This window comes from Spermophilus citellus (assembly GCF_964194105.1).
Source record: "Spermophilus citellus genome assembly, chromosome: 7".
Classification (NCBI taxonomy): Eukaryota; Metazoa; Chordata; class Mammalia; order Rodentia; family Sciuridae; genus Spermophilus; species Spermophilus citellus.
In genome coordinates, this window is record NC_138188.1 from 63229027 (window position 1) to 63251870 (window position 22844).

Sequence of the window (22844 nt, forward strand, 5' to 3'; positions counted from 1 at the left end):
TTCACCTGGATAAATTTCTCATCTTTGCCTGACCGGCCAGCCAGAGTATGAAACAAATCAAGTTGCTTTTAAGAAGTATAAAGAACCCACTACTGGTATTTTCTTTTACTTTCCTATTTTAAATGAATCAAGATATTATATAATTCTACTTGAATCTAGATTCCACCTCTGCCACTTAATAGCTGAATGACCTTAGTCAAGTTATTTAACCTTCTGCCACTTAGTTTCTTTTTTTTTCTATTACCTGAGAATAATACTAATAATACCTTCCAAGTGGCATGACATTTAAATTAATGTGGTGTTTAAACTTTTGGGACAGTTTTTGATGTATAGGAAGCTCCTTATAAGTGCTCAAAAATAAACACACACACACACACACACACACACACATACACCTTGAGCCATTGGGTGTGTTCTCTGAGACACTGGATTTTCTTACCTGTTCCTTTTGTGAGCTGTGTACCCTAGAACAATTCTATTTTTATGATCAGTGTTTACTTTTGGTATAAAACAAAATAAATAATATTAAATCCAAGTTAAAGTATAAAATGTGGTAGAATTCAATATTTACATCAATATGTTTGATATTGCATATTACCTTTCTGTTGAACTTATTTTTCCATAAGCATAAACCTGCTAAAACTGATTTTCCATGATCAATCCTCTTCATATCTGGGCTTGTTTATAAAAATTATTTCCTTCTAGACCTTCTTAAGACATTAGAAATATTGCTGATATAATTTTAGTGACTGTCATAGATATAACTCATTTAAAGGCATAATCTATTGCCTAAAAATTTATATTGATAAGCTGTATTTATCAAAAGGCAACATCTTAGAAAAAGGAAAATGTTTACTTCTGACCAGTATTTATGATTTCTTAAAAATTAATAAACATCTTTCCTTTTTAAAAGTGTATGTGTTAATGTAGGCATGTTGGTCCATAATTGTCATTACAAAGATTGGTGATACAATTCATTGGTTTGGGGGAGATTCCATATTAACCAATATGGCTCTAGTGTGGAAACCATTTTTAAAGTTAATATTCTGTTTATTACCACTACATTTAATGTTGTTTTTCTTTTTACAAAATTGGTGCACATTTATGTATAACTCATTAAGTCCATAAAATAAAAAAATTGAAAGCCACTTTTATTTTGTTTAAAAAAACTCTTCATTATAAATGCCTACAGTTTTTAGAATGTGATATTTTACTCAGTTTCATTGATCAGTGATAATATTTTGATAACACCCTTATTTATGTTCTCAAAGTTAGTTTAACTACGAAGACGCATTTTTAATGTGATAGTTGTTGTGGAGTTGAAATGCTGAATGCATTAATTTTATAGCAGAACTTGTCTCTTATTTAATCCTGTCCATGGTAGAGGATGGATGAGCAGCATAAATTGACCAAAATACTAAGTAAAAAATAAAATACATTGGATAAATTTATGATTATTACCAGCTTGAAAAATCAAACATAGTAGATACTAGGTCAAAAGATTTTGAAAGATACTTGTTTATAAGATTTACATAGCAATTAATGATTCTTGATTTCAAAATTCATTTATTCGACTGTATATTGCAGTTCTGTCTGTATCATAGTTTTTCTAACTCATGAAATTAAATCTTATTCTGTTACATCATTGTCTTTGATGCCCCCTGTTTCTAAAAGAACAATCAAATGCTTCTTGCAATCAAAAGCCAAGTTTAGCAGTGCATGGTGGTGCTGCATACACTTGTAATCCTAGCTGCTCGGAAGGCCGAGACAGGATGGTTGCAAGTTCAAAGCCAGCCCCAGCAATGGCAAGATGCTAAGCAATTCAGTGAGACCCTGTCTCTAAACAAAATACAAAATAGGGAAAGGGATGTGGCTCAGTGTTTAAGTGTCCCTGAGTTCAATCCCCAGTACCCACCTCTGAAAAAAACCAAGTTTTAACATAATTTACCCTCTACAAAATAGAGTTTTTGAATCAACGTATTTAACAGTTAATTCTTGTCCAAAGTAACAAGATTCTGTAACTAAATACTTTACCTCTATATGTTTTTCAGGTTCACAGTTGAACAGGAAATTGACTTAAAAGACATTTTGAAGGGTCTTGGAATAACTGAAATTTTCATCAAAGATGCAAATTTGACAGCCCTGTCTGGTAAGAAATGAATACCAATTTTTAAGAAACATTATTCTTTACAGAATAAAATAATGCTTTTAAAAACAGGAATATTAAATTTTCTATTTACCATGGAATTCAGAAGTAAAGTTCAGCTATCACTTGCCAAGTAAATCTAGCAAAAAGTATATTTAACTTCTTCAAGTAAAACTATGAATACAGTTATAACATTAAGTTTGTATTATGTGGTGTATGTCTTGTCTTTGATAGTAGATCATATTCTCCAGGAGGTCATCCCTTCTGACACAATGCCTTGTAGAATCAATACGTGTGTTGACTGAATATCTCAATATGTTCCAGTGTAATCAATAATAGTAAAGAGAAGAAGAGAGGATAAATGAGTGCCCCCTGCTGTAAGGACTAGACCAAAGATTCTTTTTAAAGAATAAAGAATACCCAGCGAGATGATGTAAACCTTTTTCTGAGTCTTCAATAAAAAACAGTGTTTTTGAAGAAGTAACTTCAAAGTACATAGGCTCATTGAGGTGTTGAGTAATTTATTCTAAGTACCCCAAGGAAAAATCAAGTTGAATTACTGGATTCAGAACCTTAACTTGTTCGGAGTAAAAACTCATGAAATGTTGGTAACATTAAAGCATTTAGAATGTGTAATTAAAATAATTTTGGATGTGTTTTTAAGTGGCTAACCCCAAGGAGCTTATCATTGGAAAAAAAGCAATAGTGAGTTTAAGGCTTATATTATTTTATATCATTTCTTTGAAAGGCAGGAAAAATAGAATCTGGTTTCTGATTATATAAGGATAGTTATATAGTAAGATCAAGCAACTCAACTTGCATGTTCCCTTTATATGCAATTTAATTGAACCCTCTTCTTCAATTAGAGAGCATGCAGGTAATAGAAGGGTGTTTTTTGTTTGTTTGTTTGTTTGTTTTTTTAGCAGTTCCCATGTTACAAGGAAGAATTTAGGTTTCCTCTCCTAAATCGGCAGCCTATAAACAATTAAGTTCACCAAACTATAGCTTCTAAACCTCGACTGAATTCAATGAAAACAGATGCCCCCACTTCTGAAATTGCTTAGGGGGCATGTATGTGTGTGCGCGTGCATGTGCATGCACTTTTGTTAGCATGCGTGCATATGAGAGAGAGACAGAGAAGGGGGTCATAGCTTTTAAAAAATGCTCAAGGAGTATGTGATCAGATAATCCCTTATCCTCCTGGATTTTGTATTGTGTAGATTGTTTTCTAAGCAGCATGCAGCTTTTGGCAGTGAGTTGATACTGATGTATTTGGTACCACAACTTCTACCTTTCATTCAGAGAGCTTACAGCCCTAAGCACTAGTGGAGCTTTTCTAAATGTCTATGATATAAATGTTCCTGTCTACAAAAGAGAAATGAGTTTTCCCTGAGTAAAGTTTTCATGACTCATATCCAAGTTCTTAGGGCTTGGAACTCCTCCTTGGGGTTGCCAAGAAGGTAGGACTGGTGGAGATTCAAAAGATCATATGGTGTCTCTTAGCTGAGTCAGAAATACATTAATAGTTGAAGCACAGCACAACTTAAAGTTGGAATGCTCTCTTCCTCGGGAATGAAGAGAATCTGTCTTACAATACTGGCCAAATTCCAACTGGATAATTATATTCTCCTTTCTCAACATTCTCTCTATTCAGTTTGATTAGTGATTCCTCACTGCCTCACCCAAACATTCAGGCAGTTATTTTACACAAATACAATATCTGCTGCCTCTCTGTCCTGAGGGAGTAGCACTGCAGCGGCAAATCAATTATTGTGGTCAGTGTACCTTATAATTTCCGACATATTTGGAAGGTTTATAAGGTAATATTTAATTGCCTTTACTATGTACAGAGACAATGGACCATAAATATGCAGTATGAATGCAGATGGTTTGGAGATTCGAAATGACACTAGAATCGCTCAGAGAATTCATATATTCTCTATGCAAAAAAAAAAAAATCTGTTTATTTGATCAAATCTCCATGAGGATCAAATCCTGCCCAGTGTCCTGTTCACAGATCCTGTTCTGGTACCTGGCACAGGGCTGACACACACATGGCACACAGCAATGTTTACAGAAGGATAAAATGGATGGAGGGAAAAGTTTTCTTTGCACACATCTTAAGCATTACATTTCTTGGAATATTTGTCTTCTTATAATATCACTTAGAAATCTAGCATTTGCTATTCTTAAGCACCATCCAGTTCAGGTCTTCAGGATCACTTGAAAGAACAAAAGCCAACCTCTCAAAATTTCAGCAGGAATTATTTGATTTGTATGTTATTAGTTTTATCAGAATGTTGGTAGCTCTAGCAGTGATGATCATTCCAACTAATACATGTAGCTTTTCTTTTCTGTCCTTTTCTTCCTCTCTTGCTCTTTCTTTCTAATTAATCTTTGAATAGTTCACTCAAAAACTATCTACTGTCCCAAGTATAAAATTCCCCTCTCTACTTCCTCTAAATTTGATAGCATTTATCTCTGCATCATTTATTTGGACACCAAATGCTCTGCCTGTGCTAGTTAGTATCCTAACTAGTACATAGCTCAATTGTTGCCTCTCCAAATAGCATGAAAACTAAGTAACATGAAAACTTATAATTCTAATATAACCTACCAAACTACCCAGGAAAATGATTTGCATGCATTTGGTTACTATTTTTTTTTTAAGAGAGAATTTGATAGTGATGAGGATATGTAACATTAATTGCCTTCCATGCCGTTTATTCCTTTCATTAAACAACTGCTAGAGAGGCAGGTAGATGAGAAAAGTGCTATATCAGGAAAAAGAAAAAAGAAATGATTGTGATGTCATGCCTGACATAAAAGGTTTGAAGGACTTATGGTAGAAAGACATAACAGCTGGGTTTAATAAAATTAAGACTGATACACATGTTTTATCGAAACAGTGGTTCTCAACAAGGATGATTTTTTTTCCCTGCTCCACACTCCCAGGAAATATTTGACCTTTTTGGCTGTTACAATTGGGGGATTTGTCTACCTACTGGACACATTGCTCTAAACTTCTGCAATGCTTGGGACAGTTTCCTTAAAACAAAAAATTTCCAATACAAAATGTCAATAGTGAAGAGGTTAAGAAGCCTTCCGTGAGAGCATGCATAATGGAAGCAGAAAAGAAGAAAATTAAGTAGCAAATGGGAGCTTTTGAATCAAAGGCAGAGGAGAGTATGTGTATGCATGTGTATTGGTTTTTGAATGCAGAGGACATTTTCAAACTGCATTTCAAAAAGTGATAACAGTAGTTGCCTCTAGAACAGGAGCTTGTTAGATGAGAGCATTTTCATTTCATACATCACTGGAATTTTGCCTTGTGTGTGTATTACTTTTTCAATTAAAATTCTTAGCTAAAAATTAGAAAAGGTGTTTTAAAATTATATTAATGGAATTAATATAATTGGTATACTTGAAAGCACCCAGTGAACAATTCAGTCCTACCATGACATTGATACATTCTTCAATTATATAATGAAAATTTTATCTTTCTTCCAAAGTAGCAAATGTGATTTAGAAAATAGAGAACAAAAACTGCTTCACCTTCTCTTGCTTCCTGAAAAACGGAATGACTTGAGTTCCTTTGCTAAGACTTCTGGGATCCACTCTATCAAGAAATTGCATTCTACTGCAACCACTCTTATTTCAGACTCTCATTACCCCTGCCCTGGACTATTTCAATAGTCTTCTAATAGTTTCCAATCTCTCTCCAGTCTAATCTGTCTCATCCACCACTACTGAGAAAATTCACCTTAAGACCTACTCTCAGATCATTCCAAGTCTTGTTCAAAGCCTGCTTTGGTCTGCAGTGCCATCCACTGCTCCACAGGGCCAGAGACCTCATCTCCCTCCAGCCTTTTTTTCTGGCTGATTCTTCACACACTACTTGTGTTCCAGCTCTGTGTCTCATCTCCCCAGCTCCCCACGGTTATGAAATCTCCCCTATCTGAAATACTTTTTTTTTCTTCCTTTCTTTGTACCAAGGGTTGAACTTAGGGGTACTCTACCATTGAGCTACATCCCCGGCCCTTTTTACTTTTCATTTTGACACAGGGTCTCTCTAAGTTGCTGAGGCCTGAGGCCGGCACAGAACTTGTGATCCTTCTGCCTCAGCCTCCTGAGTCATTGAGGTTACTGATATATGCCACCCTGCCCAGCTCTGAAACACCATCTGAACTCAGTCTCAGCTGAAGTATCCCAACTTCAAAATCAAGCTACCATAATTATACCAACCAAAAGTAATCACTCATTAAATTCCTGATATTTTGTACCTTTCTTTATGGCGCATATCACATCTTATATTATTGTTACTTTTGTGTTTAACATTCCCTGATAGAATTTAGACAACCCAAAGATAGATTCTTATGCATGTTTCCTCAGAGCCCCCCACAGTGCTTCCTTCTTAGTTCTCACTGAATGGAGAAAAGAATAAGATGAGATGCTTCATATTTTTTATGTTTATTTCTTCATTTCAATTTGATATACATTGCTTTTGATGCTAAATTCCATTAACATAAAACACAGTAAATACCCATACAGTAAACAGAGAGAGTGCTGAGAATCATTTTCTTCTCAGGCTACATTTAAAATGCTCATCTAGTTTCGGTGAGGATCCTGCTATAGAGTGGGGCTATTTTTGTAATGGAAATGAATGACTGTCAGCATTTGGATTAATAGGTAATCCTCTTGGAAGGTGTAAGGGGAAAGAGAAAGTGAGTATTAAATCCTTCAGCATGAAATATAAGCTTTAATAAAGAAGCCAATAAAATAAAGGAATTAAGAAGACAAAGAGAAAGCCACATTCAGGTCAGACTCAAGTGCTGTGGATTTACGCTGGACCAGCTCCTACATCCTGCCCTTGTTTGTTCTCTTTCTCCTTGCACCTGTAAGCCAGAGGGTTCCTTTCTCTTTCATTGCTACAATTCCAGTTCTGCTTCTGCCTTCTTGCCTGAGCTAGTGCAACAGCTAACTTGATCTTGCCCTGAGCTATCTGCTCATTCAATTCAACTTTCACAGCTACTACCACAGGTGTCTTCTAAAATTATAACAGGTGTGTCCCATTATTTCTGGACAAAACTCAGGCTCTAACCTTATAGTCAAAGCTCCTAAAATTATACTTGTCACCTGCCCACTCCTCCACTTTCTCATAGCCCAGGTTCCAAATGGGACTTTCATGTCATCCCCTTTGTTCTTTTCACTTTGCAAATACAATCTTTTTTTTTTTTTTTTTTTTTTTTTTGCTTATCTATGCCCTCTTCTCTGACTTTCACTCTTCTACTTTAAGAACCAGCCCAAATGTCACCCTCTTTGAGAAGTTTCCCCCTGACACCCCTCCTCCTTCCTAGGTGGTTTACTATTCTTCATCTGGAACCTGGTAGCACTTTGCACCTACCTGTGTTATTGCTTATCTTGCCTTTTCCTTGGACAGTTTGTACACATTCTCGTCTTTAAGCCCAGAGCTTTTCAAAAGCAGGGACTGAGCTTAGAGTTTGTCCTCTCCCCAGAGTCCAGGATGGTGTTGGAAGGGCAGGATTGATGCTGAAAGGGAAAGTGAGTAATGGCACTGGTTGATACCTGGCCACAAGTGAGAGCTCTTCTCTTCTGCCCTCCTTGCCACATGGGGCCCCCAGTGGGTCCCAGATCAGGGCTGACTTGTATCCACCTCTGCATTAATCTTCATCTCCACCTGAAATGCAACTCTGCCTTCAGGTCTTTCCACAGCCGGCTCCTTTTTATTCCTTTGGTCTCAGCTGACATTGACTTCCTCAGACATGCTTTCCTCGTGTTCTTTGTCAAACACCAGCTCCTCAATGGCTCTAATCACTCACCTACACATCACTTTATCTTGTTTTCTTGGTTATTCTTACCATATCCTGAAATTGTGGTCACTTATTGATTTGCTTTCCTTTACTGTCCTTCTGTTTATATCGATTTTCTTCTTATTATCAGTTCCTCATGGTAGATCCAGTGCATCAATAGTGTCTGACACATAGTAGGTGCACAGTACATAAATGAATGAACAAGTAAATAAATATTTGCTGTCTCTGAAACAAAAATCTATCCAGAAGAACAAACAACAAATGCTATTCTCCCTTTGAAGAAATATTGTAGAAAATTTTCTGAATTTCATGGGTGGGACAGAAGCTAAAAATATTTTAGTGACTAAAGCATAGAGACACTTTGGGTATCTAAGGTTCTATTATGATATTCTCTTCATTTTGCTATTTTAAGCATGTAGAAATTTGTTTAAATTGGCTGTGTTTAGTAACAGTGCCACAAAGGAAGTAGTGGCCTAGGCTTGCATGAAGGCCATCCTGCCAGCGTTATGTTAATCTCAAATATTTAGAGCCTTGGCATCCTGCACAATATCTCATATGGAGAGGGTACTCAATAAATATTTGCTCAGTGACTGAATGAATGCCTTAATATTTTGTCCTGATTTCTTCATAAGAGTTTGAATTTTTGCCCAGCTCTTCTCTGGGAAACCTAGGGTGCATTGGCCCTGTTCCCATTTTATCCATTGTAAAGAGCCTGGTTCCACGCTGCCTGGAGGAAACTAAGACCAGTTTATTTGGCAGCAGAATTTCCTTTGGCCAGAAGAAAAGAGGAGGCTGGTTAGGGCCTGTGTACAGATTTTTTTTTTCTTTCTTTTTTTCTTTTTTGCTTATGGAGGCTGGGGGGTATAGTTTATGGTAGAGTACTTGCTTAGCATGTGTGAGGCCCTGGGTTCAATCCCCAGTACCACTACCACCAAAAAAGAGTTTAAATGGATTTGCCTTTGATTTATTCATTGAGAAATTAACTAACTTTTCTCTAACCAGTAAGATGAAGCCATCAGTGTAAGTTTCCTTAACAGTCCTCACATTCTAATTCAATCAAATACCTAAGTCCATACCTAGTACGTGACATTATGCAGAATATTATGGATGAGGTGTATAAAACAGGCTAGGTGCAGGCCCTGGAGGAGCGCAAAGCCAGCCTAGCAGGACAGATGGTTTGGACTGACATTAATTACACAGAATGAGCAACATGGGAGGGCAGGTGTAAGGAACAATGACCTTGCCTAGATTCCTGCAGGACTTGATATCTTTCTAAGATTGGGTGGCCCCAAACATGCTTAATTAAACAACTTTTAGCTACAATTTATTGTACTTTAATGTGGCTGCTTGAAGATTGTCTAAGGTAGGGGAAAGCTTTATTTTCTTTTATTCTTCAGTATCTGTGATATGATTTCTTACTTGTCACATTGTTTTCATGTTTATCAAAGGATGGAGTTTTTCTGACAGTTAAGCATCCTAAGTCTTGTTTATATCTGTGTAGATTCACTCACCTTAATTTAGCAGTTAGTCGTGCTGTGGGAATTGAACATTAAGATTCAATTTTTGTTTCCCTGTCTGTGCAACAGACGGTAATACTGATTGTTGGATCCTATTCCCTTTACACTTCTACTTGATCAGATATTTAAGTTTTTAGCCTGTGTGTGGGTTTTATACTTTTTTCCTCTGTTGCTGCTCTGAATTTTCAAGAACAAACTTTATAGCCACAATTGTGAACTGAATTGTGGTCATGGTGTCCATAGAACCAACTAAGGGCGTTTTACAGTATAAAATAGCTATTACTTTCATTCAACAGTTGCTGAAATTTTCTCTTTCGAGTTAAATACAAGAAAACTGCACTTACCAGGAAACTCCCTCTACTTTGGTCAGGTCATTTTTTTTAGGTATAGCCAGAAACCAGGAATACTAAGACCTTGCTTAAGGAAGTTGACAGTCCAGGGAGAGAGAGTTATTAATGCAGATGTGATATATGATGAAGGCTTCAATAAAATTAGTTTTTGGCTTCAGTAGGAAAGAGTGGTCAGATCCACTTTAAAGATATAGGGATCAGGGGAGAGAAGAAGGAAAGTCTGGAGCTAGAAGCTGGGCCTCAGAAGGTGACAGGTATTTCACTGTACAGCAGAGGTTGAGGTAGGGTCTGCAGAAACAAAACACAGTAAAATTCCAGCTATTTCAGCTCAAATAACCTGAAGCACGGTGCATGGAGGTGACAGATAGTGAATGTGTAAAGCAGAGGCAGCCACTTAGCTTGCACGTCAAGCAGGCCTGCATCAAGGTGGAGGCAGAGGAAGCAGGAGAGGGGACAAAGGGTGTTAAGATTATCCAAGGGAAACATCAATGTGACCTGGAAGCAGTTGGTGGTACAGTTGTGCACTGCTGTGTCATGGTACATTCAAGCAAATGTTGAAACTCATTGTATATGTTTCTGAGCTTAATTTTCTGATTTTTTTTAAAATTTAATTTTTAGCCAACACAGAAAATTTACCTACAATACCTATATTCACCCTACTATGCAATAGCACACCAGAACTTCTTGCTTCCATTGAACTATAGCTTAATAACCACTCACAACCTTCCCTTTTCTCTTCCTCTCTTCCCCCTTACTCTTCCTAGTCGATGATAATTTCATTTCTACTCTCAATTTCTATAAGATCTACTTTTTTAGATTCCACATATAAGTAAGATCATGTATCTTTGGGTGCCTGGCTTATTTCACTTAACATAATGGTCTCCATTTCCATTCATGTTTTCACAAATGGCAGGATGTCACTCTTTTTTAAGGATAAATAGTATTACACTGTGTATATTTACCACATTTTCTTGGTCTGTTCCTCAGTTGATAGACACTGAAGTTGTTTCCATTTCTTAGCTATTTTGAACAGTGCTACAATAAACATGGGCATGCAGATGTCTCTTTGACATACTGATATCATTTCCCTTGGATATGTACCCAGGAGTGGGATTGCTAGATTACATGGTTGTTCTACTTAAATTTTTTTGAAGAAACTGCATATTATTTTCCATAATGGCTGTACTAATTTGCATTTCCAACAACAGTGTGCAAGAGTATCCTTTTCTCCACATCCTTGCCAGCATTTGTTATCTTTAGTGTATTAGATAGAAGTCATTCTTACTCAAGTGAGGTGATAGTTCATTGTGGTTTGCATTTCTCTGATGATTAGTGAGGTTGAACATTTTTTTTTCATCTACCTGCTGACCATTTTTATGTCTTCTTTGGAGAAATGTCTATATAGGTTTATTTTCCACTTTTTAATCTGTTTCTTTGTTTATTTTGCCATTGAGGGTTTTTTTTTAAGTTTTTCATGTATTCTAGATATCAACTCTTTTCAAATGAATAGTTTGCAAATATCCTCTACTGCTCTATGGTATTTTCTTCCATTCTGTTGAATGTCTCCATTGCTGTTCAGAGACTTTTCAGTTTGATGTAGTTCAATTTGTATATTTTTGTTTTTGTTTCCTGTGCTTTTGGGGTCATGTGCAAAAAAATCTTTGCCCATTTCCCTATGAAGAGGAAACATTTCCCTATGTTTTCTCCTAGTAGTTTCATAGTTTTAGGTCTTAATAATGGTTATTTTTAGTTGATTTTTGTGTTTGATGAGAGATAGCAATCTAATTTCATTATTCTGCATGTGAATATACAAATTTCCCATCATCGTTTATTGAAAAGACTTCTTTCTCCAGTGCTTGTTCTTATCACCTTTGTCAAACATCAGTTGACTGTAGATACATGAATTTACTTCTAGGCTCTGAACTTTATCCCATTTAATTTTGTTTATTTTTATGCCAATACCATGAGGGGTTTGATTACTACTGCCTAGTAGTATGTTTTAAAGTAAGGTACTCTAATGCCTTCTGTTTTGTTCTTCTTTGCTAACATGACTTTGGCTCTTCATTATTCTTTGTACTTCCATAGAAATTTTAGGACTTCTTTGGTAAGTTTTGTAGAGAATGTCAATTGACATTTTTGGGGGGATTATACTGAGTCTTAAGGTTGTTTTGGGTAGTATAGACACTTTAGTCATTGATTCTTCTAATCCATGAAAATAGGATAGATTTCTACTTTTTGGTGAGCTCTTCAATTTTTCTCATTAGTATTTTATAATTTTTATTGTGGAGATCTTTCATCACTTTGGTTAACTTATTCTTAAGTACTTTTTCATAGCTATTGTAATTGGATTGCTTTTTTGATTTCTATTTCAGATAAACCACTATTGTCATATAGCAGTGTTACTGATTTTTGTATGTTCATTTCTTTTATCTTGCAACACTGCCAAATCTGTTTATTAGTATTAATACTTTTTCATGGAATTTTGTGGGTTTTCCATATGTAAGATCATGTCATCTACAACAGTAACAATTTAAAGTATTTTATTTATTTGTTCTAATTAGTTATTCATGAGAGCAGAATGTGTTTTGATTCATTGTATAAAAAAGGGAGTACAGCATTTAATTTCTCTAGTAGTATACAATGTAGAGTTATAATTTGAATTCCTTACCAATTTGTATAGCATTATGTTTTTTCTCTTGCCTGATTACTCTAGCAGCTCCAGCCTATGTTGAATAAAAGTGGTAAAAGTAGGCATCCTTGTCTTGTTCCAGATGTTAGAACACTTTCAGCTTTTCTCTATTCACTGTAATATTGGCTGTTGTGGCCTTTTTTATATTGAGGTATTCTTTCTGTATGTAACTGTTTAGTGTTTTTATCATGAAGGGATGTTGAATTTTATCAAATGCTTGTTTTTGCATGTTTTGAGATAATTTTATGGTTTTCATTCTTTATTCCATTAATGTGATATATCCCATTTACTGATTTGCTTATATTGAATCATCCTTGCATTCCTGGCATAAATCCCACTTGACCTTTGTGAATAATCTTCTTAAAGTGCTATTGAATTTGGTTTGCTAATATTTAGCTTGGAATTTTTGTATCTGCGTTAATAAAGGTATTTACCTATCAGGTTTCGTTTGCTTGTTTGATTTTTACTGGGGTTGTGTTCTTATGTGGTTTTGGAATCAGGATAATGCTGTTCTTGTAGAGTGTATTGGAAAGATTTCCTTCCACTTCTATTTCCTGGAATAAGTTAAGGAGAACTGTTGTTAATGCTTCCTTAGATGTTTTGTGGAACTTAGCAGTGAAGTCATCTGGTCCTGGGTTTTTGTTCAGTAGAAAAGTTTTGTTTTTTTTTATTGTTTGCAGTGCTATTCCAGGCTATACACATGAGCTACACTCCAAACCTAGATTCAGTATCGTTCTCACTACTTGTTATTGGTCTTTTCAGGTTTTTCATTTCTTCATAATTCAATTTGGTACAGTATATGTATCTAAGAGTATGCCCATTTCTTCTAGTTTATCAAGTTTTTTTGGCATATAGTTGTTTGTAATCATGTCTAATCATCCTTCATATTTCTGTGATGTTGGTTATAGTGACTTGCTGATTTTCTGTTTTTTTTTTATATCTTATTTTTTTTATATTCTGATTTTTTAGAGAATTTTTATATTGATGTTAACAACTAAATTTAGTTTATGGTTTTCTTTTCTTATAGTGTCCTTGTTCAATGTTGGCAGCAATGTAAGACAACCCACGGATGAGTTACATAGCTTTTATTTTCTTTCTAGAATCTAGAGTGGTTTTTATAACAGATAATCCTACCTGTCCTTTTAAGATTTGGACATGAGTGCCTAGAAAACTATTTAGGCTTGTTGAATTTAATTTTAAGAATATTTTTTGTCTACTGATTCAATAAATTTAATGGTTATTGGAGTATTCAGATCTTTTTTTTCTTTTGACTTAATTTATAAAGTATCTGTTTCCACACAGAACCTGTTTCATAGAAAATCTGTTTGTTTTCAAAATTATCTGCATAAAGAAACATACAGAATCTTTTAGGGGGCACTAGAAATAGTCTGTGTCTTATTTCTGAAGGTTGATTGACAGATATATACATTTATTAAATTTATCAATTGTTTTATAAAGAAATTTATATTAAAATTATATTTCATTATGTTTATAAACATCTGCAGAAAACTACATATATTAATTTTTATTTTTCTCAAAATACTCTTCTGTGTCTTTGTTAGGGGAGGCTATCTCTCTTTTTTTCTTCACAAATCTTGTTAAAAGGCTTGTCCATTTTATTATCTTCTAAATAATTAGCTCTCAGAGAATTACCCTTTGCTTTTTTGATCCTTCTGCCACAAGTATTTCTTGTAGTATTTCTGTCACCAACACCACCATTTTACGTGGGTAAATGGGAACACACAGAGGTTATTTGACGGCAGAAGGTTACAACATTTGGAGCAGAGGCCAGAAATGAATGGTTTTTCCTGTTTCAGTGAGTCCAGTGCACCCAGTATGTCAGGCCTAGTCACTATTGGAAGTTTTCTTCTGTGCAGATTGATTAGTTGAAATATCATTCAGTGTCTTTGAGAACTCCTGTCCAAGTATTTGAGGAGGACTTAACTGGCAATGTGGGTGTTCATTACCCTTTAGGACCTGGACCCTGTCATTTTGTAGTCAGAGCCAAAGTGCTGGTTCTTGAGACATGACCTTTCCGTAGCTGACAAACTGATGAAAATTGGCAGCAGTATCTGAAAACAGAATGGCATCATTTACCTGTTAAATCTTTAGTACATTTTACTGTCTTGGATTCATATGCTAGTTTTCCCAACTACATACATTTGATTATTTAACACAATTTATACTTTGTCTCTTGTTAAATAAAACAAAACATAACTACTCCTGGATTTGAGAGAGCTAATTATACTTAATTGTTAAATGTAAAAAGCTTGACTATTTTTTATTTTTTTCTAATAATTGAATGTATTTCATAAGAAAGTATTATAATTATGAGATTGACTAATGATGCAGTGCTTATATCTTAATATCAAATATGATCTGAGGAAATAATATTTCTATTAAAAGTATATTCAGGGATGCCCATTGTTAGTTGTCTTGATGTTTATTCAGGATAATCAGGTACATGCAACAAGTGGATCAAAAATGTTGAGAAACATCATCCCCTCTGCATGTAGAATAATAGGTATTTTTGAAGACTTTAACGGAAAATGTATGTTGTGAGTAGAACTTGGTTTCTTACAAAGTCTTACTAAAGTGTCTAATGGGAAATCTGTTGTGTTTGTATGGAATGGTGCTAGACATCAGCAACAAATTTATTTAATGGAGTTTGGCTTAAACCACTTGGAACTGAAAAGAAAATAGGGTGGCATAAACTAGAATAATCCTTACCCTGCTACTTGTTCATCTTTTAAAAAAATGTATTTGGAGTATCTATTTTGTCATTGTTTTGTTGTAACAGTTGGAAACTAAAGACAAAAAATCATTTTGTGGTTTGCTAAGCCTGCCATAACAAAGTACCACAGATTTAGTGGTTTAAAAAGCAGAAATATATTTTGTCACAGTTTTAGAGGCCAGAAGTCTGAGATAAAAGTGTTAACAGGGTTGAATCTTACAAGACCCTCCTTTTTGGCTTATAGATAGCATCTTTTCCTTCAATCTAAAAATGGTTTATTAGTCAAGATTCTCCAGAATCAACAGAATGTGTGCATGTGGTGTTGGTCATGGGGGGTATACATATATATGAGAAGGGAAGGAGAGAATGACAGGCAGACTTATTTTAATGATTGGATCACAGGATTGTAGAGGCTCTGAAAGTCCAAAATCTGTAGGATAGAGACTCCAGGAAGAATTGTAGCTGAGTCCAAAGGGAAGCTGCTGGTGGACTTTCTCCTTTGATAGGAGGAGGTGAGCCTTTGTTCAGGCCTTCAGCCGACTGCATGAGGCTTACTCACATTGTGAGGATGATCTACTTTACCCAAAGTCTACTGATTTTTAAAAAATTTTTTTTTAGTTGTCAGCAGGCCTTTATTTTTTATTCATTTATATGTGGTACTGAGAATTGAACCCAGTGCCTCACACATGCTAGGCAAGTGCTGTGCCACTGAGCCACAACTCCAGCCTAAGTCTACTGATTTAAATGTTGATTTTATCCAAAAACATCTTCAGGAAAACATCCAGAATAATATTTGACCAATTATCTGGGCATCAAAGCCTATGTAATTTGCTACAATAAATTAATTTTCACCTATCTGTACCTTTCCAAGTCCAAATTCCCCCTTCTTATAAGAACACTAGTCATCATGGGTTAGAACACTCCCTAATTGTCTCATTTTAATTTCCGATCATATTTCTAAATATAGTCACATTTTGAAGTACTGGGAGTTAGAACTTCAACAAATGAATTTGAGGGGACAATTATACCCATTATGACCATTAATTTAAAAGTAAGCATAAATAGAAGGCAATTTAAAGGAAAAAAATAATCTTCCTATTATTGGATATTAAACATATCTTTATGAATCCTCAGATAAACCTGTTAACTAGAATGGAAGCAATTTTTTTTTAAAACATCTATTCACATTTCTATAAACTTGAAGTCAATTTTATTTTTCTTTGCAAAGGATATCTACATTATTCTACTAATGAGATATTAGGTTTAGAAAAAGAACATTTTTTTTTATTCTGGTTATTTCTGTTTTTTTCCAGCTTTCAGTTTGTACTTTTTATTTCAAATTAGAATGCACTATATACAATGTTTTTATCTTGAGTTATGAACTAATTTGAAGTCACTGCTAAAAACAGATTTTCTGCATTTTTTTACAATGTAAGAAATAAACAATGGGAAATTTCCAGTGAAAATGAAGGGTAAAATTAACAAGAGAATAGACAATGAGGGCAAATTAGAAACTACATCATCATGGTTCTCTCCTATTATAAGTGAAATCTTGTAACTTTATCACTTGTCTTTTTTTTTTTTTTAATCAGTATCTTGGTCTTACATCTCCAAAACCCATTTAACAAAAGGGTCAAATGTCTCTGTATCCCTGATACTGAATAAAACCCTCTGCTTTATTCTTGTTTTGCAGATAACAAAGAGCTATTCCTTTCCAAAGCAATTCACAAGTCTTTCATAGAGGTTAATGAAGAAGGCTCAGAAGCTGCTGCTGCCTCAGGTACAAAGCTGTTTTACTAATAGGGCATTATGTAAAATTGTAGATGTGTAACCGAAGTGATTCTGCAATCTGCATTTGGGGTAAAATTGGGGGTTCATAACCCACTTCAATCTAATGTATGAAGTATGATATGTCAAGAGCTTTGTAAAGTTGTGAACAACCAATAAAAAAACAAAAAAACAAAAAAACAAAGCTGTTTTCCAAAATCTTCTTGCCTTCCCTAGACTCAAATATTTAAAATAATCTTGGATGGGGGTGGGGATCATTTTCAGAACCTAGCCAAAAAAAACGTTTTTTGTCCTAAGTTAGGAGTCAAGCAAATGCTGAACCAGCCAGAATTTTCTAAATAGGATGTAAAGCAAGTTCTCAGTCCACTGGCCCTTTGCACTATAAATCCATCTTTGTTTTTTTCCTAATGAAACTCAGGACACCTGGCAGCTCTGGTAGAATGATTTTCCTACAGTTCTGCCTTTTAAAATATTTTAAATATTTTCCTGATGCCTATTTAAACGTTTTTCTTCCTTCCTAATTACTTTTGAAACTTCACTATTAATTTTGTCAGTGAAAAGTTTGGATTTTTTAGAAGCACATTCATTTGCAAGAGTATACCATAGATGTAATAAATAATTTTAAGTGCTATTAACCAATAATACTAATAACACAATAGTTTCCAATAAATAATTTTTTAATCAACATAAATAACATCCAAATTACAATGGTGAATGTCATTGATCATTTTGATGGTTCTAACTTTCCTAGTTAACTGAGAACTTTTCACTCCTGGTTGTATGTTTGTTTTGCAGCACATTATTTCTAACTTCACCAGTCATAACAGTGTTTTAAAGAGGATGTAGAAACACTAGTCTTGGGCATCAGAAATCTTACATAATCTTTCTTTTTTTTTCTGATAACTAACCACACTGCAGCAACCATCCTAGAAGGAAGGGGAATTCAGCATCCCACCTTAGAAAGCACCATTGCTTGTTTTGATGCTGCACTTTCTCCTTAATCTCGGACAGCCCTCCCTCCTACTAGAACTCTAGAGATTTGCTCTGTCAATAGACCCAATTCAAACAGAAGAAAGTGACTGAAAAACATAAACTGTCTTTGTTTTTTTGTCACGAGGATTTTTCTTTCTTCTCCCCCTTCCCTAACTGAAAGGATGTTTTTTTTTTAAATTATTTTATTGTTGGTTGTTCAAAACATTACATAGTTCTTAATATACCATATTTCACAGATTGATTCAAGTGGGTTATGAACTCCCATTTTTACTCCGTATACAGATTGCTGTGTCACATCAGTTACATTTCCATTGATTTACAAATTGCCTTTCTGGTGACTGATGTATTCTGCTGTCTATCCCATTCTTCTCAGCCTAAGATAAATATTTGTGCTTTTATCAAAACATCCTTTCACATCCCTTTCTCTCGCCATGTGAAAGGATGTTTTGATAAAAGCACAAATATTTATCTTAGGCTGAGAATAGAACTTTTGTAACAGGCAGAATAACTAGTCCTATTATTTTTGATGGGGTGGAAGGAGGGAATCCTGTGATTTGTTTTGTTTTGTTTTGTTTTAATCAAGTAGAAATGTTAATACTTTTATAATTTTTCTCTCTTAAAGTCTTTAAAATCTTGTTTTCTGTAAATTGTTGCCTTTGCATTAGATGGATAGACAGATAGTTTTGAGAAATTATTCATTAATCTCTGCACATCTATGGACATGTAATTAATTTTTTTTCTGTGCTGTAGGAATGATTGCAATTAGTAGGATGGCGGTGCTGTATCCTCAAGTTATTGTGGACCATCCATTTTTCTTTCTTATCAGAAACAGGAGAACTGGTAAGTCTGTTATAAGAAGACAACTTTATCCAATAGGGCCCAAAGAAACTTTCTTTTTTAAATGGAAGGCTGCCCCTTCCATCCACAGTAGAATTTATTAGATAATGTCTAATGGTCAAATGATTTTTCAAAAAGTGAAAATAATTTGTATTTGTATTTCTTGAAACATTGATAATTGTAAGCAAGAAGGAAAATAGCACATTCTTCTATTCACCCTTTTTTGTGTTGTTGTTCACTTCCAAATGAACACAGGTGCAATCTTATTCATGGGACGAGTCCTGCATCCTGAAACAATGAACCCAAGTGCACATGATTTTGAGGAACTTTAAATGACTTCATTTGAGTAACAAGGAAAACTGCAACAAAGCACATTATGTTTGCAACTGATCTATATTTAGGATTTGTGTTTTACAGTGTATCTTAAGATAATGTTAAAAATAGCTCCAGATAGAAACAGTATATGTGAATTACAGGTCAACCTGTCAAGGATATTATTAGTATTAAGGTAGTGGTCCTATTATGTCATTGTGTTTGTTATGCTGTTGTTTAAAATAAAAGTACATATTGAACATGTAAACAGCTGTTTTTCATTTTAAAAGTAGCAGTAGTAGTATGCATATACCTGTCAGTTAAATTTGGAAATAATGATATTTCAGTAGAAATTGGAGTATGCAGATACCAATATGAGAATTTGGAAATAGTTATGTTTTGGGGCTTCTTAAGTCTTTCATAATCATGCAGAATCAAAGCACCAAGGTAAATTAGCATTGCAGTGTAGAGGGCAGGACAAGGAAATGCAAGCTGAATATCTGTAAGGCTCCATAACAAAACCTGTTAGAAAAAAATAGGACTATGCAAACCCTATAGACATTACTGGTTTGTGTATTTAAATGGTATGATGCTTTTTTATCATTATTTTAGAATGTACCCCTTCCATTTATTAAAAATAAAAAAGGTTTACTGTAAAACAATATGTCATGTGATGCCAGCAGTAATCTCATACATTTTGTGCTTACCCAATCTCTTAACTGCATCAAGAGGCTACATCAAGTGATTGACTGCACCATCTAGATTTGTGTAAGTACACTTTCTGATGTTCACACAAAGATGAAGTACCTCAGGGCTCAGTTCTCAGAACATACCCCTGATGTTAAGTGACATGACTACACTAGTGATTTAGATATGGTTAACTTATAGAAAATTAACTCAGTCCGTGAAGTATATTAAATCAGCACTTCTCAAACATCAATGTGTAATGTAGTCAACTGGGGATCTTCTTACAAATGCAGATTCTCATTCAGTTATTGTGGGGTGGGGACTGATTGCATACTTCTAACAGATTCCCAAGTGAAGCCTTTACTGTTTGTCCATGGACGTTACTGTTTTTCACTTCCATAACAGAACTCTACTTAACATAAGGTTTGCATGTTTAATATTTTCATACATGGAAACAGAAAGACTACAATTTCATAGAGCTTGGAAATATTCAGGGAGGCGTGGAGTAGTAATCTGCATTAATAATGTAATACATTTGTCCAAGGAAAGGAAAAATGGTTTTTACTCTAAAGGGTCTTTTCTATTACATGCTATGAACAAAAGCAAAATTCCTCTGCATATTAGAACACTTGAAATATGTTCTTTAAAAATATGGAGACATTTATAGGTAATACCCATGAAAGAATTTATGAATACCCAAGGACATAACACTTAACACTGAATCTTTTACAGCTTATATTTTGAGAGGACTTATAGTTTATTCATAAATCTTCAGTTATTGTAGAATAGATGCTCTTGTTTTCATTTATAATTTATGCAGCCTGGCCTAACTGATGTTGATTCAGTATTGGAATTCCGAGTTTGTAATATTCTTCACTACCATATTGCTACTTGTTAATCATTGTGTACCTTACTGTATCTGTTCATCAGTCAACTAAATGCATTACCTGTAAAGGAAGAATAAACATCATTAGACACTGTGTATTTCATAAAGCCCAAATGCGGTTTTTTGTTAGCTGGTATAAGATTAAGTTCTCCCATTCAGAATGTTTGTTTTTAAATATTTTAATACAATTTAGGTGTCATTTAAATGAAAATAGATTCTCCCTTGTTTTGAGCTTGCTTATGGAATGCAATAATATCTGACAGTACAACGTTTTCCTTTGTCTTTATTTTTTAAAAAATAATTTCAACATTGTCCTTTCCCTGGAAAAAGTAGCACTGTATAGTTCCATTTCCTTTAAAAGGAATAAATTACTACATAAACATACACACAGAACATGCACCAAAGCTTTTTGCTCTTTGAACCAATTTTTTGGAGGAAATCAACAATAATTATGTTTTTTACTTTTATTTGAAATCCTGATTTTACTTTTTTTTTTAATCTATGCAATAGTGTGGACTGAATACTTATATAGAGTGTAATCTATAAATCTTTATACCACCACCAGAAACAAATAATGGTTAGCGTCACTTTTACAGAAATATTTATTTAAGCATAAGAAAAACAAATTTGCTTCATAAAAATAAAGAAAATATGGTAAATAATTTATTTCACTCTCATTAAATATGTATATTTTACATAATTCACTGATTTACTATATAATCAACTTCTTAAATGTGTAATGATATCTATTTTTGTTATTTGAGTAACTTTTTTTTCTTTTTAAGATAGAATAGCCTGGGGTATTTTGCTTATTGGCCAAGTGTAACTTGAAATGTATCTTGGTGAAATGGGGGTCTTTATTGTAATCTTGAGAAAATAAGATGGATGTCTATTTGTAATACACAAAATGGTTGGTGAAAAATCTGTAACTTTGCCATCCACACTCTCACAGCCTCCCTACATCACTGTCCATTATGGGGGGAATCTGTTTAAAGACAGGGCACATGGTTCTTCAGTTGAATGACTTCATTTTAAGACCACCGAAAGCATGGAATCAATAAAGAATATTCCAACAAGGTTCCAATGTTGCTGTTTCCTTCCAGGAAGCCTAGACTGCCTATTAGTATTTTAATACTTAAAAAAAATTTCACTGGATTAAATTAAAAGCAAAATTTTGAATTTTGACCAAAGCCCATCATTAAAAAGAAATCCTAGACCCAGATGAGCAGAAACCTAAAATAGTTCTAATTCAGTCATTGTTCCATTGGAAATGGTGTAATAATAGGGGTAGAGGGAGTACTAAGTGTGATGTGGTATCAGGATGGAGAAAGCAAGGCAGACACAGAAGCAAGGGTAGTGTGGGCAAATCCAAAACCAGCATCCTACAGGTTCTCACCATTTGATATGTGGGCCCAGATGAGAAGGAGCCACTTCTCACCCACCTCCAAATGACATATCTTTAAGAGGATTTAGTATTGTTCTGCCTAGAAACTGAACTAGAAAACCCTCCGTTGCATTCTTATCATGGTTATGCATTAGCATGTGTGTTTTATGTCTGCCCTTTTTTTTCCTTTTCTTTTTAATGCTTGTTCTATTTATTTTTATTCATTCTTTTTAATTATACATGACAGTAGATTCTACTTGACATATTTAGATAAGCATGGAATATATGTTATTCTAGTTAGGATCAATGCTTGTTTTAATAACTTAATGTCTGCATTGATAAATTTTCTCCTGTGTCAAGAAGTGAGGAAAGTCCTTCCAAGTCCATTTTTATTTACTAGGGATCAATTTACTCTTCTTCGTGATGCTTGATGGTATTTATTCCAAAGCTTGAAGAAGCACTCTCCCTTTTTTTCTTGTAGTACTAGGAATTGAACCCAAGATTGCAACTGCAGCTGGCCTAGACTTTACCGTTTTCCTGCTGGGATTACAGACAAGCTCCTTAAATCCAGGCAAGGAAGAGGCAGCAGATTGATTTTTTTTCAACCAGCCTTGCATTCCTTCATTTATGAATGTTCAACCAGGCTTGCATTCCCAGATACACCCCACTTTTATGATGTTATTTTTTCTC

The 22844-nt window shown here is 34.5% G+C and overlaps 1 protein-coding gene across 2 annotated transcripts in view; it reads left to right on the forward strand.

Annotated features, from left to right (window-relative positions):
• Positions 1-21846, forward strand: part of SERPINI1 (serpin family I member 1) — an 83603-nt gene extending 61757 nt beyond the window's left edge. For both annotated transcript variants that reach the window (XM_081301136.1, XM_081301137.1), the window contains exons 6-9: positions 2052-2149; positions 16961-17047; positions 18799-18888; positions 19141-21846. In XM_081301136.1, the coding sequence (XP_081157262.1) occupies positions 2052-2149; positions 16961-17047; positions 18799-18888; positions 19141-19217 (352 nt within the window). In that variant the 3' untranslated portion in view covers positions 19218-21846. The remainder of the gene's footprint in view (positions 1-2051; positions 2150-16960; positions 17048-18798; positions 18889-19140) is intronic.
• Positions 21847-22844: the final 998 nt, after the last annotated feature.